The sequence below is a fragment of the Agelaius tricolor genome, unplaced genomic scaffold, assembly GCF_023055355.1.
Source record: "Agelaius tricolor isolate 1412-34295 unplaced genomic scaffold, bAgeTri1.0.p SCAF_7, whole genome shotgun sequence".
Lineage (NCBI taxonomy): Eukaryota > Metazoa > Chordata > Aves > Passeriformes > Icteridae > Agelaius > Agelaius tricolor.
Window position 1 is genome coordinate 38,545,253 of NW_027269267.1, and position 18,268 is coordinate 38,563,520.

The 18,268-nt window shown below is 39.1% G+C and overlaps 1 protein-coding gene across 14 annotated transcripts in view; it reads right to left on the reverse strand.

The window, feature by feature from the left end:
- The window catches only part of GPC5 (glypican 5), a 602,268-nt gene extending 585,749 nt beyond the window's left edge, over nucleotides 1-16,519 (reverse strand). For 9 of the 14 annotated variants that reach the window (XM_071430983.1, XM_071430986.1, XM_071430990.1 and 6 more), the window contains exons 1-2: nucleotides 16,271-16,518; nucleotides 7,026-7,187 (exon numbers count right to left, since the gene is read on the reverse strand). In XM_071430983.1, the coding sequence (XP_071287084.1) occupies nucleotides 7,026-7,187; nucleotides 16,271-16,436 (328 nt within the window). In that variant the 5' untranslated portion in view covers nucleotides 16,437-16,518. Of the gene's footprint in view, nucleotides 1-7,025; nucleotides 7,188-16,270 lie in introns of all 14 variants that reach the window. The other 5 variants (XM_071430982.1, XM_071430993.1, XM_071430995.1 and 2 more) reach the window with 1 other exon arrangement.
- Nucleotides 16,520-18,268: the final 1,749 nt, after the last annotated feature.

The window sequence follows — 18,268 nt, forward strand, 5'->3', positions numbered from 1 at the left end:
ACAGCTTCAGACACACCTCAGTGTAGGTATCTATGGGCATGAAATTTAGCCAAGTGTCCAAACTGTCATTACAGTCAATGGTGACACTGGGCTCAGCTCAGCTGTCTAACCTTAGGTTTCCAGTGATATTTGGCAAGTCCTGGGGTCTTCAGTGACAACCTTTGGACTTTGTCTCCACAGGAGCAAAATTCTCCTCCCAGGTTTATGTGTACAGTACAGTCTTTTTAATTCTCTCTTTACTATACTTCATCTACTTCAAGTACTGGTATAACTTTTTTACAGGGAAAGTCAACGCTTGGTTTTCTGAATTTTGTAATAATGTATTTTCATGCTTGATTAATTCCAATTTGATGCAATTCTACCCTTCCTCACTTTTCCTTTTTGCTGTTTTGACACAATCGTTTTCTAATTTAAAAAGTCACTTAAAATACAATCAGATTTATCTGCTCTAGATGTAAACATACCTATCTTTAAAAATTCCCTGTCCAGATAACGTTAGGTTTATGTCTGTTGGGAAACCAAACTGGTTTTACTTCTCACAAAGCCTTTGAAATTCAGTACATGACTCCACTTCTAAACAGTGCGTCAGGTTCACCAAAAGGCAAATTGTAAACTAAAAAAGGTTAAAAATAAGACTGTCTGTACTGTAAAAACTGCACAATTCTTTGAATTTCCCATATAGAATATGTAGTTCATAATAGCCTAAGTATCCGTTGAAGTGACAGTGTACAGATCTATTAGTTCTATACACAATAGTTCCACTGTAGAACTAATAACGACAAAAAATTATCATGTATCAAGTTATGAACAAATTTGTGTTCTTTTAATACTGACATATAATATTCTAAATTTAAACCCATTCTGCAAGAGTTTTTATGACTGAAGCAATCCATCCCATTATGTTATAGTAAGGAACTGTGTTATCTTCTTGGAGAGAGACTAATGAACAAACCCCTTTTGCTAGAGCATAACACCCACAGATTAATCTTAAAACTAGTTAAAACGTTCAAATCACTTAGCTTTTCTTTGTAAATCACATTTTAAACCTGTCCTAAGGCAAACAAAAGTCTGTTGAGCAGTCCAGTCTAAACCTGGCCTGCAAGCAGAATTAATTGTATTTACAACGTAATTCTTGGCAACTGTTTTCTTGTCCAGCTTGTTTCTAAGATGTAGAATTCCCAAAATTGTTAACCAAAAGCATTTTAATATTGTCATTGGAAAATAGTTTCTAATACTGAGCCTGTATTTTCTCTGCTGCAGTATGACACCACTGGGGCTTTATCTACTATAAAGGAGTACAGATAAGCACTTTCTTATGTGTAGTTTTTTCTGTGTAGGATTCAGAGCATATTTTTTTCTCTCGTCTTTCCAACTGGTCCATGTCTTTCTAGCACACTACCCAAAACTGAACAATGTTCTCCAGTTGACCTATGCAAAACAGAAGATTCAATTCACAGATCTCTGCTGTCTTTCTGTTTAAGAATCTTAAAATAGTTGCCTGCCTGACAACAGTATGAAACTGCTGACTTTTGTAATCTTTTGATCTATCATTATTCACAGAACCTCTCCTACAGAACAAATCCATTGCAAGAAATCCCCCATACTATTATGTCTTCCACTGTTCCTCCTGAGCTAAATGGAGCACTTTGCATTTGCTCCTACTGAACAACAATTTTTTTGTACTTTGTCTCCATCGTGTCAGGACTATTTTGAGTTCTGTCTTTCAACAAGACTTGACTTGCTAACTTTTTGGGTATTTACTTTTTCTTAACACAGAATAAAAACACTAAGTGAAAACTTCCATGGGTATTTGAAAATCTTGGAAATTTAAATGGCTGCAGGCAATTCTACCTTTGAAATAATATTAAACATTCATTCAAAACCATCAATTTTATACTACCTTCTCTGCTGGAGTTCAGTCTTTCAAACTCCTGCATTTTGTCAGCTATTAGCTTCCCAAAGTTCTCAGAATAAGCAGGAAGCAGGCATCCATGAAAACACAAATTTTCTATGGCCACTGCTCCCAAGGGAATGACGCTTTAAATCTGTACTTCAATTCCTTTTTCAAATGCATAAGAACTACATAGAGTATTAAAAAAAAATCTAAATTAGTGTATGTCTGTACTGATCACTGTGTTACAGAAACATAAACCAAAATAGTAGTTAGCTCGGTATTAACAAAAATATGAAAAAAATCTTAGTACTCACTGAGTATGAGACTGAACAGTGCACCGACATCAGCCTAATTGTAACTCAGACACTACTGTAACTAGGAGAAATAATTGATGGTGAATAAGCAGGCTGAGACTAGAATACAGGAGCACAAGTGCACACTCGAATAGAACAATTTAAGAAAAGATTGATGTGGTGAAAACTGTTACAGAAGCCCATTAAATCCCTGTGCATTTATAGATACATACATATACTCCAGGAGTGCCTACAGGCACAGCCCACATATAGGCAAGAAGATAAGAATGAGATAGAGTAGAACCAAACTCCTTTGGAATGATAAAAGACTTCCTTGCAATACAGAAGTAAAACTCAGGATTAATAATGAAATTTTAGGTATTAATCTAAATCTCTACATTTCTGCACTTACTAAGCAGTCCCTTAGTGCTCTGTTTTATGTATATACAGACATACTGGGTCCAAATCTAATATTAGCATAATGTTTATCCTGCTTTTTTATTATAAAGGACTCAAAATACCATATGAATAGATGATTCCTGAAGAATAAAGTCTATATAACAGCTTTGTTCCTTAGACAGTGGGTACAATGATTTTTCTGTGCTATTAAAATTCCCTACTTTTTCAGTCCAGAGGGAAGCATGATCATAGCTGTGGGGAATGGCTGCAGAGCAATCGAGAAAGAGGAACATAACTCTGGTGAACCACAGATATTTTTGAGACTCTCATCCCTCAATATAACAGAGTGACAAATGGAGTCTCTCAACCTGTCCACACTTTTGTCTTTTAATAGAATCCCTAAACTTCATTTAATTAAAAGAAGTGGGATTCACCAGTATTTAGATTTAGGCTTATTTATATCACACTTAAAATATAAAGGATTATGGAGATGTGAAAGAAGAAAATGTTAGAAACATCAAAGAAGTTTGTATTGCAAATGATCTGACAGGCAACATATCATTTGAAACCATGAGAGATATAGCAGCTCTTAGCTGGAAGTTTTCTGATCTTCAAATCATTCTTCAGAAAATTTCACAAGTGGAAAGCAATTGAATTAGTGCCAGGGCACATTTAGTTTCACAAAGATGAACAGAAATTCCATTATTTCTTATAGATTACCAGAGAAAGCAGCTCAGAAGATTTCAACCCATTTTCTAGTTCACACAATTTACTTTAGCTACTGACTTTTTTCCTATTTAAGTGTAATAATTGTAGTGATCTCAAACTTTTTCCTATTTAAGTGTAATAATTGTACTGTGATCTCAAACAATATGATGCAACAATTTTACTTCATTTAATTATGCTCTAAGATAAAGTGCAAATTGATCTACTGTGTAGCAATAATTTCATAGAAAAGCATCAAGAAAGCCTGATTCAATAGACTTCAGAACTTACACAGCAAAGACGTTAAATTTTTCCTACATAGTAGGAAGTGTCAGGTAATGCTCTATTGAAGAGTGCAGTTTATTACCTATTGCATACAGACACACATTTGCCAAGTCCTCTGTTTCAGTGACAGGCAGCCTCATTCAGAAATGATTGATGCTTCCATATTTATGAAAACTATGCTACACTACTAGAGGTGCCAAATATAGTAGCACAAAGAAAAGTCCATTTGCTTTAGACTCCACAACTAAATTCTTATCTCTAAACTTCCCTTTCACCCAGACCAGCTGTTATCTTGTTCTATGTCATACATGGCCACTTTTTAAAGGGCTATGAGCTCTCTTGTGGAAAAATAGTGAAGTGACACAAGATTTGCTATTCTGTTGCACAGCACTCCATCCTACCGTAGTTCACCAGATTCTTAAATGCCTATTCAATTCCTCTTCAAATTTCAGAAATTGTAGGGATTTTTTTTTCCTCTACACAAAAACCAGCACTGCAATGTGACTACACTGTAACCCTGGTGGCACTTGTTAATCTTTTGAGTACAGGTATAGACAAAGATCAGTGTGAACTTTGAGTAACATCTAAGAACTATACAAAATGAGTGTGTACATATTGAGATATGTCTATGTCATGCAAATGTAAGGTTTAAAAAGGATTTGTGTTTATGGTTACCAGAATGGAGATGTTATAGCAATCCCTGTACAGCAGCAACAATCTCTTCCTCAAATATTAAGATAAGAAATACTAAAAATCAGAAATGTGCAATAATGTTATCCTATCAAAATTACTATCTTGAAACAAAATTATCATACAGCTTAAGTTCTCTAGTCACCTTTCCCAAGGGAAAAATTACATATTGCTCTCCATAATGTATCTCCCACTTACTGGATTAATATCTTATTTAACTTCATTGCCACCCATCCTTCTGTTCCCTTACCATTCCTCAAAGCTATTAAAAAAGAAATAGAAGACTTACAACAAAAAAGAAAACACACATTCTGAAACACCCCAAAACATAAGGAAAAAACTAACAGTACTCAGTAGTACCCAGTACACAAGTGGTGCAATTTGCACCATGTAGTTTGACATGTCCTAAGGGGCATGGAATTTTTGAATCATTTGAAAATTGCCAATAAGTACTGTCAGGAGGCAGCACTCACCACAGTACAGAACCATGGAATTTTCACAAACATTAGAAGGTGACAAAGATATGTCAATATATACAGATTAATTTACTCTTGCATAAAGACACGTGCACACATGTGACAAGTTAATAGACAGATAGGCAGACAGCTGTCTCATTTCACCAAGACAGTCACCATAAAGTCCCTGGTAGTTAGACACCCTGAAGATTCAGGATCTCTAGACTGTATTTAATGCTGAATGGAAACACACCTCTGAAGACCTCCAGAGTCAGATACAGATTGCTTATTTTAACTGCCTACTTCTCTCTACTGAATATATAAGAAACTGAGAAAAAATTAGCTATTTGTTCTGTTGGGATCTGGTCCTCCCCTTTAAAGCCAACCTCAACATACTTTGAGAAGAGGCAGGTGACAGCAGTGACACAATCCATGACATCTGCTCTGTTCTCTACACACCCCAACAATCCCCTTCAAGCTTTCTGTGTGACTCCTGAGATGTCTGTCCAATTGCCAAAGTAGCAGAAGAGATAATCACATTCCTATCTGCCCAGCCCAGCCTTGTCTAAACATAAGAGGCATGCCTGCACATTTTGGTGGTGAGATAGGCACCCTGTCATACTGTAATTCAGATTTAAAGGACCTTAAAGAAGTGTCCAGCCCAAAGTCCTGCTTTCAAAGCAGGGTCAAAACTGAATTCAGATCAGATAGAATGTCTTACTAGGTACCTAGAATTCCAAGCTGAAAAAACATCAGCAGCATCTTACTATTGTTTCTGAATCTGAAATCATTTAGCTTCAATTTTAGTTAGCAATGGTTACAATTCTTCAAAAATTAGCGGTATATTCAATAGCATGCTGTTTCACAAAGAATTACTTCAAAGTTAAACAAGGTTTTAAATCCAAATAATACTAGAATCCATGCAACATTCTCTCTGTTATACTTCTTTACATAAAAAGAAAATAAAGACAAAACTACTATAGACTAAAGCATGTACTTCAAAAATATGTGAAGTGTATAAGATACATAAAATAGATTTCACTTTTAAGTATATGCTTTGAAAAGTATTTTTTTAAAATGCAAATAATGGACCAAAGACAGCAGACCAAGTTTAACATATTATAATATGTACCAAACTCTAGGTTAACTCTTATGGCAGCAAGAAAAAGATAATACACAGAATTTGAAAGGAAGAACGAAGGCAGAAAAGAGATGGAAAGATTTCTCTGTACATTATATCAATGATTCCCTGATTGTAACACCCTTTGACAGCTGTGTTAGGCAGGCTAAATGGCAAAACTCCCAAAAGGGGGAGAGCAACTCACAACTCCAGCTTGTTTTTAGCATTAGACAGCCTAAATTAAAAAAGAGGAGGCTTTAGGACTCCAAAGTCAACTTTGCATTTTCGGACCCCATTCTGCTAATTATTTCAGCATCACAGGTTAAAAAGAGAAGAATTGCCAGAAGGACAACTTCCCAAGCCTGTATGAAGTTACCATGTTATCCTTTCCAATGAAGTGGCCATAAAGGTTAATAAGTACATATTAACAGACAAATGACAAGACTTTAGGGCTTTGTCCTCAACACATGTAAACTCTGTATCTCCTTCCATCACATACAACCTCATATCTCTATTTTCACATCTCCTCAGGTCCTTAACCAATTTCTGCATTACCTTCTGGCTAATTAAATCAAAAAGAAACTAACAGTATACGAAGCAAAAAAGGAAACCCCACCACCAGTCCAAATAACTATTATTTATCAGGTAACCTCCTGTCATTTATTAAAACAACTATGGTTCAACGTGCAATTATTTTTTCAATCATATTTAGAAACTCAAGAGTCTGAAAAACTAGATCTGAAAAAAGAATCTCAAAATCTCAAAATCAAACTACCCAAGAATGTCTACTAGAAAAAGACAAAGAATATAGTGGGTGGAAACAGTGGTATAAAAAAAAAAAAATCTCTCTTTTGTAGCACTCCAGGCATTAATTTTGCATTTTAGTATGGCCCAAATTAAGGAAGTTAAAAAGAATGTGAAGTTACAGGTTTACAATTAAATTCAAAGCATCTTACTAGAATATTTTCTTACTTTTTATCAAATATAAGTTTTTAAAAGCCACAAATTCCAAAAGCAATGCAGTTTCTAATCACCTGCATGATATAGTACTCCTTATTTGAAAGCATAAAAGCATAGGGAGAAGCTAAAAATTAACAGATAACTTTTATTACATCATAAATAATCAAAGATGAAAATCAAGAAAAGTATGAACAAGTTTGGAAACAAAAAGCAGAAAGTTTTACCTTGAAAAGCAGCTGCATTATGAGATATTAAAAATTTTAATGTAGCACTTGATGTTTGAAGCACTTGCTGTATATCTTGCTTTGCTGCAATCTGATACCTTTCTTCCATCTTTTTGGTACAGCATGTTGGATTTTTAGAAGTACAAACCTGGAGATCAACACCTAAGGAAAAGGCAGTTCCACTGATTAATATAAAACAAAAGTATGCAAAACACAAACACCAAAGAGATTTTATTTTTTTTTACATGGGTATTGACACACAGAAGAAATATTCAAAGCTTTAAACCATCTGGTCTTGTTCAACAGAAGGGGATACCGATTAAAATCTGTGGGAAGAGTACACTCATTACAATTAATTAAAGTCACATAATATAATTTCCCTGACAATGTAATCTTGTTCCAGCTGTGAATATTGTTAACTAATGTTGGTCAAATATGTTGAATATGCATTGTACATCACAATACAGGTGGTAGATGTCTCACACCTGGAAACACTCAAGAACTGCTTAGATGAGGCTCTGGGCAACCTGATCTAGTTGAAGATGTCCCCACTCATTGCATACTAGATGACTGTTGTAGTGCATTTTTATATTTTGTAATACTTTGAAGTAGTTTTGTTTTGTATTCCCATATTTTTCCCAAATGGTTTATCCCAGACTGTACCCCCCTCCCTTTACCTGTGTTATCCCTCTCCTGGGATGAGATCATCCCCAAACCCCCACGCTGGCTCTCTGTCAATCACTCAGCATCCCATCCCCTCCATCCAGAAGTTTCGGTCCAGGTCGTCCAGTGATTGTCCAGAGGCCAGGGGTCAGCCCCCCAAGCCTTGCCCCATACGCTGTCCTATATGTCTGTCCCCCAGCATCCATCCCTTAGGGTCACTCATTGGTTGGTAAAATGTTATCTACTTTTGGTTTCCACCTCCCTTTAAATGTGACCTTGGCACATCTCCCGGGGCTCTCGGCAGGAGGCCCCCTGAGGTGCAGGAGCTCCCTTGGGATCCTAATAAAACCTTGGATTAACCCCTGCTAAGAGTCGGCCCTTTCTCTTCCACCGATGTCTCTGGTGTCTCTTGTGCTGCACAGGCGCCCAGCCCAGGTGCCCTCAGCACCCTCGGGGCACACACAGAGAGTGTCTCCCTGCTGTCAGCCCAGGTGCCCTCAGCACCCTCGGGGCACACTCAGACAGTGTCTCCCTGCCAGCCCAGGTGCCCTCAGCACCCTCGGGGCACACTCAGACAGTGTCTCCCCGCTGTCAGCCCAGGTGCCCTCAGCACCCTCGGGGCACAGAGAGTGTCTCCCCGCTGTCAGCCCAGGTGCCCTCAGCACCCTCGGGGCACACACAGAGAGTGTCTCCCTGCCAGCCCAGGTGCCCTCAGCACCCTCGGGGCACAGAGAGTGTCTCCCCGCTGTCAGCCCAGGTGCCCTCAGCACCCTCGGGGCACACACAGACAGTGTCTCCCTGCTGTCAGCCCAGGTGCCCTCAGTACCCTCGGGGCACACACAGAGAGTGTCTCCCCCCAGCCCAGGTGCCCTCAGCACCCTCGGGGCACAGAGAGTGTCTCCCCGCAGCCCAGGTGCCCTCAGTACCCTCGGGGCACACACACAGACAGTGTCCCCCTGCCAGCCCAGGTGCCCTCAGTACCCTCGGGGCACACACACAGACAGTGTCTCCCCGCTGTCGGCCGTGTCGGGGCTGCCCTCCGGTGTCTGCTGACTCGGGACTGGCCCAGGGCTCCTGAGAGGCTCCCAGAGGGACCGAGACAGATGACCTTTAGAGGTCCCTTCCAACACAAACTATTCTGTCATTCTATGATCCTCTAGCATACTGAAATGCTGGAGCAGCTCATGGCTGCCACTCCTGTCCTTGGACTAGAAAAAGCTAACTACTTCCAAACATTACAAACACACCAGTGGAAAGCCGATTCCTGATAGATGCATAATGAATACACTTATATTAACTTCTATATGGAGCAGTCCTAACTTCCAGTCTAATCTCCCTAACTGTGTCTTTCTCTAATGCCAAACATTCGCATGAATCCCTGACACCAACTCCCTACTTCCCTAATAGTCTGGGAGACACTTCTACCTACAAAGGAGGATTTTTTTTTCATTTTGGGTACGCTGAAATCCCAGAGGGAAAACTCAATACTTTTATAACTTTAGCATTGGAGCATAATCAAGCCTAAAAAGCATTATTCACCTTCCTTGTTATCATGTGGTATTCAAAATCTTTTTCTAATACTGTATCTAAACAATGCTTTCTAATACAAAGAACAAATATATCATGGAAGAACAAATATGAGAATTTAAATTATATTAATACAAAACTTAACAGTCTAATCCAAATTTTGTTCTCAAATACATTATTATTGCACTGACAAATATGACAAGATTTCGTGGAAACTTATTATAGTGAGAAACTTATTTTCATCTGCATGACCTTTAAACTTCTCCATTTTCATTATTAACAAATAATATACAGGGTAACTGCTCACATGCAGTTCCCTGTGTACACAGGCACAGACATTAATAATACTTGTCTAATATTAAAATGAAATAACTTAAAATTAGGTTTATTACCCAAACTCTTCCTAGTATTTTAAACAATTGTTAGGCACTGCTTAGCTTTCAAACCTTTGACACTTGTAAAGCAGAAGTATATATATCTAGATATACTTGTAAAGCAGAAGATATAGGTATCACTGCTACAGAAGTTAATTTGAAACTTTATCTAGGCTAGATGGACTTGAGTATAGCTTCAAGAAGACACACTTTCAGCCAAATCCTAAAATAATAATGTATGTTTATATATGGCTTCAGATGAAACGCCAGTATTATTTTATTTCCTTGATTTTATCAAAAGTATTTTTTAAGCAGCATCTTTTGAACATGGATCTCATTCCCAATCCTAAGTGAATTTCGTTTTATAGTAGTTTTAAGACTGTTAATCATGTACATATGAAGTACATTTTATTGATCTACTTTTGTTCCAGCTCGTTAAACACAGCTGTTTTCACTGGCCAGGAAAAAGTAACCAAATACAACATACAAAGAACCCAACTGACTAAAAATTGAATTGTTGCTCAAAACCACAGAGTGGTTTTCCAGTTGTTTTTTTAGAGATCTACAGAACAAGGAACAGCTTACAGATAATGTTTCAGAACTCACACAAGCCAGACTGTTAAACAGGTCCTTCCATTTCAGTACAAGCAGTATTAAAAAACCCACACAAATATTTTCTGAGTTTTCACATCTAAAAAACTTTCCATCTTCCACAAGAACTGTTTTATCAATAACCAATTTTGAAATAAAGGGAGAAAACACTTTCTACTCCAAAAGGGCATATTGGTACCAAATTCTGATGGCTCTACACTGTTATCCACTTTGAAACAGGATCACAAGACAACTGGAAGTGAAATACCTTAGCCTATAATAAAAATATATTGAAGTAAACAGTTATGGTATAAGAAAGGTTTTAGAACTGAAAATAAGCTGAGTCTAGGAAAGACAGTTTGGGAAGATAAACGTAATTGTTCTAAGCTGCAGGTTTATCTGTCTGGAACTGATTTCAAAATTTTAATCGTGGTCTCAGCTGTACAAATCTGTATTTTCAGTACCTTGCGATAAACAAATGCTGACAGGATGAGGCCATTAACTGCCAGGAAGAGCAAATGCCAGATCGGTGGTAAATTTCTGCCTATTTAGACTTCCAAGTGATCAAATCCAGGGTCTAAAAAATCCCAAAACATTAGAATTGTCATGACAAACAGTCTTTCAAAAGCCAGCACTGAAATGCCATATGGCTTGGATGCAACTGTCAAATCACTGGTTTATTTCAAAATGGATTTGGAACCTGTATCAGACCTAAGTCCTTCTCATGCTTATCCTTTAATATTTATTAACTTATTTTTGTCACAAGCACCACTCCAGATTTAGCATTACTTGCTATCACTACGATTGTTGTAAAGTACTTCAGCTTGGCTCAGTAAAAGAGATGGGGATCAGCCTCAAGCACCTGGCCCTGACTGTCAATACTGTTGAACCATCATCTCACTTTTTTCTGTGGCTCTATTCAGCAGGAGTCAGTATTTCTCTCACCTGCACTTCAAGAGATGGTGAATTCTATATACTGCTTTCAAAGAGCACTCCAGACAACACTGTAGTACAAGTTTGGCTCCTTCCTTATACACTCCAAGCACATCTTCCTGCCTACTAAGAAGCACTCCAGCAAGGTGAAACCATCCCTTCATACACCCACGCTACAGTTCACAGAACAAAACACGTCATCCTGTCCAAAAGCCCTCCAATTTCTGAGACTGCTTGAATGCCACAGTGACTTGGCATTACAAAAGTCCATTCTTTCTACAGGACACCAGCCCTAAACAGTGTAGACATAACCCTGGTCTGTCCCACTCAGTGTGAGAGTCAGGAGGCACTCCATGAGCTGCACCACCTTTCAGGCCAACCCAGCCAGATCAAAACTACTGAGCACTGAAGACTTCCTAGAGAAGCTGAAAGATAGGAGACTGAGATAGGGGAACTGCTATAGAGCTGAGTCCACTTTTTTGCTGATTTTAATCTCAAAATATTGTCAAATTTCTTTTCACAGTGATCATTTTGTGGATCAGAGGTGAAATGTTCACACACACACAAAATTATGCTGTTGGCAACAGTCATTCAAAAACAGATGTGATATAATGAACATCAGTAACTGATTTGACAGAGCAATTCACTTTCTGTCTCTGACTAAATCATATTCCAGAGCTCTGAATGCCTGCTAAACAAATAGAGTAATTAGAAGTGTCCCTGCCTCCATACAACAAAAGACAAAAAATTTAACTTGACTTGAGGTAGAACCAAAATCCAAATTACTGGAATGTAAATTATACTAGAAACCCAAATTAAAATTCAAATATGATCTTGGAATTGCATTAAAGTAACCTGCTGGATTTTAAACTGACTTCTATTGTTACTTTAAGGGGAATTAACAAGAATATTTAAACTTGAATTAACAATAGTACCACAGACCACCTTTTTCTGACACTATCTCATCTTTCCAGCATGGTTTTTCTCATTTATTCAACTTCATATTCATAATGGTTCTCTACCAAAAAGCCTTTACAGTAAAATTTTAAATAATCACAGTCTTCACTCTCTTTTATGCTTCTTGCTCTCGTAATTGCACACATGATCTCCCAGTGTTTGCTGAAAAGAAGCCTAGATTGATCACTGAAAAAATAAACCAACCCAAAACCAAAAAAGCAAACAAACAGAAATCAACCAAAACCAAACTGCTGAGAAAAAAATATCTCCAGCACTTTTCTCCCCCACTTCATTAGGAATTGTTTGATTCTACAGTGACAGTAAATGTAATATTTTTCAATAAACCACAAAATTCAGCTTTTTGGTGCAAACAGAAGCCTGAAATTTTTTTTCACTGACATACCTACTGGAGGCTCTCTGTTAGGAAGGCAAGAATGAAATGTTCACCAGCCATCCTATTCTGCTGTTGCTAAAATCGGATCATAAAATGGTGTGGGTGGGAAGGCCCTTACAGAAGAATATCTAGTTTCAACCCTCCACCATGGGCAGGGACATATTTCATTAGACCCATCATGCCTGGCCTTGACCACTTCCAGGGACTGGGGATACACAACTTCTCTGTTCTAGGTACTCTGAGAGAAAGAAACCAAAAAATAAATATTATTTGCAATCAAGATAACAAGAAGAGCTCAGAGCTCCCATTTAATCTGTCTGAAAAAAAAGAGCTGCTGAAATTAGCTAAAAGCTCTGGATTTACTAGCATATAGGATAAAAGAATGGAAATCTTCAAGAAATCTTGGGTTACAATACCAGAACGGATATACACTATCTTGAACATAGGAAATAAAAATATGCTAAAAAGTACTTTGCAGAAAACAATTTCTTTTTTTTTTGGTAATTCAAGTCATATTGGATTACAGTATGACATATTGTAATCCAATATCCATACATATCAAAAAAAAAAACAAAATAAAAAACTCCAGACCTAACCTTTGAGTACTTTTCATATTTATTTAATTCTTCATACAGCAAAAAAGTGTCTTTCAGGATTTTTAATTGCGGAGGTTATTCTGTACAGTCCCATCAAAAATGTTCTTGTAGCACAGAACCAGACAGGAAAAAAACAAAGTATTTTTGCAACTAGCACTTGAAATCAGCGTGAATGCAATTAATGTTCCAATATAGCATGTGATGGGGCTGAGCTAAGTCTGTATTATAGTTCCCAAATCACATGTACAAAAGACCAAGAACAGTTAGTCAAATGTCTTGATTGCTAGGGGTAGCAATAAGTATGTTGAGAGTGGTAAAAAAAAAAAAATATATCTTGATTATTAGTTGCCATTTTCAACACTATATCCTGTCTTGTGTGGATGATAACACAAACTCAAATTTGTAGTTTCCATATCCTTCAAGATCACTTTTATGTACATATATATGTCATTTCTGCATAGGATGACAGAGGTATTTTTTTGTCCCTTAAGGATACACAACCTTTATACAATAGCTGCAAAACTATTATATAAAATAATGTATAGGTTTTTGGGCTAACATACATTCAAAATACAAACACATGACAATCTCCAGAACTAGAATTTACATGATTTACTGATATAAGGCTGCTGGTTTTATTCCTACTGAGAAGAGGAAAGAATGGGAATGGTACAGCCTTTTGTCATACATGCAACAAAACCAAGGCAAATATAAACCCTGTAATTTTATTGACCTCCACTGCATACAAAACCATACATCAACCAGCATTCCTGCTGTTCTTCAGCTGGTGATCATGCTCTACCCCAAAGACTCAGCTTAAGACATTTAAATGAAAGTGTTCTTAAGTGATGTCTATGGTACCACTAAAATAAAGACACAGAGGCAATGCAGTAGAGGCATTTATGCAGCTTATTCTGAAGACAACACCAACATTTGATAATGGAGTAGCTCCAAGATGCCGCAAGCTGCACTGGCTGTCCACTGTGGCTGCCCACAAGAAGCCCCTGAGATGCCAAAGGTATCCCACCCACTGCACTTCTAGAAAGATGTAAGTTTCCCAGAGTTACTGCATCTGTCAGCCCCATTGGGAACATTATGGAAACCCTAAGAAAATTAAAATGCTGCTAGATGCCCACATTTCAGCACCAAAATTAAAACTTGCAAAGGCAGCTTGGACACCTATTTTTACAAGGGGACACCTACAAGAAATGTGTGTGTTGTATGGGCGCATGCGTGCATCTTACACACAAACACATTTCTTAGTGTCATCAGAAAAGATTTTAAAATATTTTTACATCTTGCTTCAAAAGAAGGCTTAATATAGAAGATCAGGAGCAAAAACTGACATTTCTCTTCACATTAAGCTTTGAGCCTACTAATACCTTTAATCACACCTAAACCTTCTAAAATACTTATTTAATCCCCATTTTCTTGTCATTGCACTTCTGGACAGATTTTACTGTTTGCAATTATTTGTTTCATGATAGCTGAACAGATTTCTTAGAACAAGAACTCTGGCAGTCCACAGCAATGTAATTCCTCCAGAGTGAAAGGCTGCTGACCATACAGCTGGTACCACACCTCCTGCTGCTCACTGTTTGCAAGGGCAGCAGCAGAGAAAGGAATTCTGTTATATTTGTACAATTCAAACATGGTTTTTCCTACGAGCAGGAAATGCAGAAAAGTCAAAATCAAAAGAAGAAAGTGAGTAGTGGTACAAAAAATATGATAGGGGAAAGGAGGAAATCAGAGGAGCAGAGCAGAAGAAACCTGTATAAAGCACTGTAGCTCTTTCCTCTTGAGTCAACATTATTTCCTTCCTATCCCTAGTACACAAATGAAGTACAGTAATCAAAATAAATAATAACAGTGAAAGCATAAAATTTACACTAGGCTATGGAATGAGAAGAACATAGATAAAGTGATACCATATCATTCATACTGAGATTATTCACACAAATAATCAGCACAGAAAAACTAAATCGCCGACAGGACTGTAACTCAGATTTCACTTTCCAGACACCTTCATTTGAACAGTACCTGTCTCATCAGTCTTTCCAACTGAAGTGTTTATTTTCTTTTTATCAAAGACAATTATAAAATCTTTAGGTTAGGACAATGCAAGAAGACAACCATGCATGTTGATAAACGTACTGTTAATAAATATAGTATTCCAATTTATAAACTACACAATGCAATATTGACTATGTCAAGCATTATCTATCACATTTAAAGCTAGAGTTATTAAAAGCTCTATTTTGGAGGGATTCCTTTAAAATAAACTTAGTATGCCTTATCTCAACTTGCAGAGTTAATAAAAACCACACAAATTATCTTTAAAAAAACAATGAGGTTAGTTATTGATATTTTAAAAGTGAGGGGGACATTAACTCAGCTTTTGTTGCGTTCTCTGTTTAAAAAGCACGGACTCACATTTACTAGTTAACCTGTCAGCCAAACATGAACACACTTTAGAGATGTGTAAAAAAAAGTTGGTTTTACATCCTATACCGCTGATCATTAAAATACTTGCATTTTAATCCTCTGAGTTCAACTGAGGTTCTCACAAACCTGGAACCAAAACCTCAAACCTAAAACCATACACCTTACTATATATGTGCTTTGCAACGTCATTCAGCATCTACTTTAAAAAAAAATTAACCGCTGATACAAATGCTAGATATATTCAAATTGCCATGAAGACTCTACTTTCCCGGGAATTTTATTCCATTACGTTCCAGTGACAGGCAGATATCCGTACGGAAAATGCGCAGCCCGAGCACTGGCAGCGGTGTAAGTCACTCTCATTTCACAGCAGAGTGATTCCAGCAGCCCCAGCCGCAGCTCGGTGGCTGTCCCCAACCCCAGGGCTCGCACCGCTGTACCTGTGCCTGCCCACGGCCGGCTGGAAGCAGGATGACCCCAGCTGAAGCCGGCTCGCTCTGCTCTGCGCGGTACAGAGGAGAACTGGGTGGGCACAAGGGAGTTTTAGGCAGGTGTCGGGGTGCCCCAGTGCCCACAGCCCGGGAAGAGCGTCTTCTCTCTTTAAGGGGCCAGCCGCGATGTCGCTACCAAGCGGGGGACCCGATGTGCCCGCGGTGCCCAGCCCGGCCACGAGCACCACCCACCCATCGCCGCCGGCGGCACCGAATTTAAACGCGGCGGCCCCGCCGTTCCCGGCGCCTCCTGCCCCATCCAGCTCTGCCTTACCTGCCCGCGGGAACTCCGGGACGCCGCCGAGCGGGCCGAGCCGCCGCAGCTGGAAAACTTTCCGGACCGCCTCGCAGCTCGGCGGCGGCTCCGCACCCTGCGAGGCGGCGGCCAGGAGCAGGACGGCGACGGTCAGGACGCCGAGGCAGAGGCTCTTCCCCCCCATGGCCCGCGGCCGCCGCCAGCTGCCGCAGGGACGCGGCCGAGGCGCCCCGAGAGCCGCCGCGGGGGAGGCACCGCCCGCCGCCCCGCCGGGACCCTCCCCCGGCCCGGCCCAGCCCAGCCCCCGCCCAGGGCGGCAGCGGGAGAGCGCTGCCCAGCGCCCGTCTCGGGGCTGGGGACGAGAGGAAACACCCCCGCCCTACCACGTACACCCGGGGTGCGGGCAGTGCGGGCTGCGGAGGAGAAACCCAAAGGCAAAGCAAGAGCTGGCGTGGTACGGGAGCAATTTCGACCCAAAACACGAAAAAAAAAAAAAATTACAGCGCTTTGGGGGACTGCTAGCAACAGGCTTAACACTGTCAGTAAGGTACGCCGTTCAGTTTGGCTTGAAATGCCAAACTTTTGTTGTTCTGACAAAAGTTTCCAAGAATTCGGCAGTCTTCAGGGCATCTTCAAAAGTTTCAGTTTCCTAAGGCAAACGTGACACACGGGACCAGTTTACAAACTCCTGTCCTGTCTACAAGCTGAAGTCCAATGGGAGCTGTTAGAGCAGCCAAGGAAGCATCTGGGAGGCATGAGGTTATCTTTAAGAACAGCTTCCTTGATGCCAAAATCAAGAATTTGCTCCATGCACAAATTTTAAATGTCACACCTTACCCCTGAGAGCCAGAAATTTTTCTTAGTGTGCTTCGAAGCTGCAAGTGGTCATTCAGCACTGTAAAACATAAGGCTTTCAGTTTAAAAGAAATCTTTAATCCGTGTCAGCAATTTCAAGACAAAACTGCAAAACCAGTTCTAAGTGTGGATTATTCCACACCTTCATTTGAATACAGTTAACAAACCGAAACATAAGTTATTAAAATTTGCACTAAAGATCAACCACTACTGAGCAAAGCAATAAAACAATGTCATTATCCAGTCTACTGAATGACAGCTCATAAGAAGGGGAGAGGACCAGTATTTCTCAATCATCCATACTCCTGGGCTTGGCAACTTCCTTCTGTCAGCAAGCTCCAACGTAGATTATATTAAATGTCCTTTAACAGAATTTGTTGTGCTTTTCTTATACATTGATGTATAAAGAGTGTACACAGATGACAGGTTACAATCTTCTTGATAAAGCAGACTACAGCAAAAGACACCTTAAGCCCTCATGAAAAAAAGAGGGGAGGGAGGGAAGAAAACAGTGAGTCCTAGTGCAAATAAAAATATTTGGTTTAGAATAAAGTAAATAAATAAAAAATAAATTGTAATGTCTTGTATGGAAGCTGGTATTAGGCAGTGAACCCTTTGTCATTCAGTTAAATAGTCTTTTTTAAGATATTGAAAAATACCACTAGGGAAAACAACCTGAACATGAGAGCCAGAGAACATAGGATCTTATTCAGCAATTTGAAGATGGTAGAGCAAATTCTGTAAATTTTGAAATGCCATCCTCAACATCTAATACAAGATGTGCAGCGCACACACAGTAAACTTAAGAAAATAAAGTACTAGTATTCAGGGAAAAATTCTTGCAAGTTAAGAAAAACATATAAGTATTCCTACTTACAGAATTCTCCTTTACCCCACAACCACATGGAAGTTTGCCTACAGCAATAGATGATGTTGGGAAATCTCTAGAACCCCTTTGCTTCAAATGGAACCAGTACTTTCTCATGTCCTCCACTAATAGCAATTCAGAGAAACCTATGTCCTCCAACTCGACAGTTTAAGGGAAAAGGAAAGTTTTTGGTAAGAAATTGAATGTACATGTTTTAACTAGATCTTACCACATGAGAAAGATTCTAGTTTTGTCCAAAAGGTGAGGTGGGTTTTTGTTTGTTGGGGGATTTG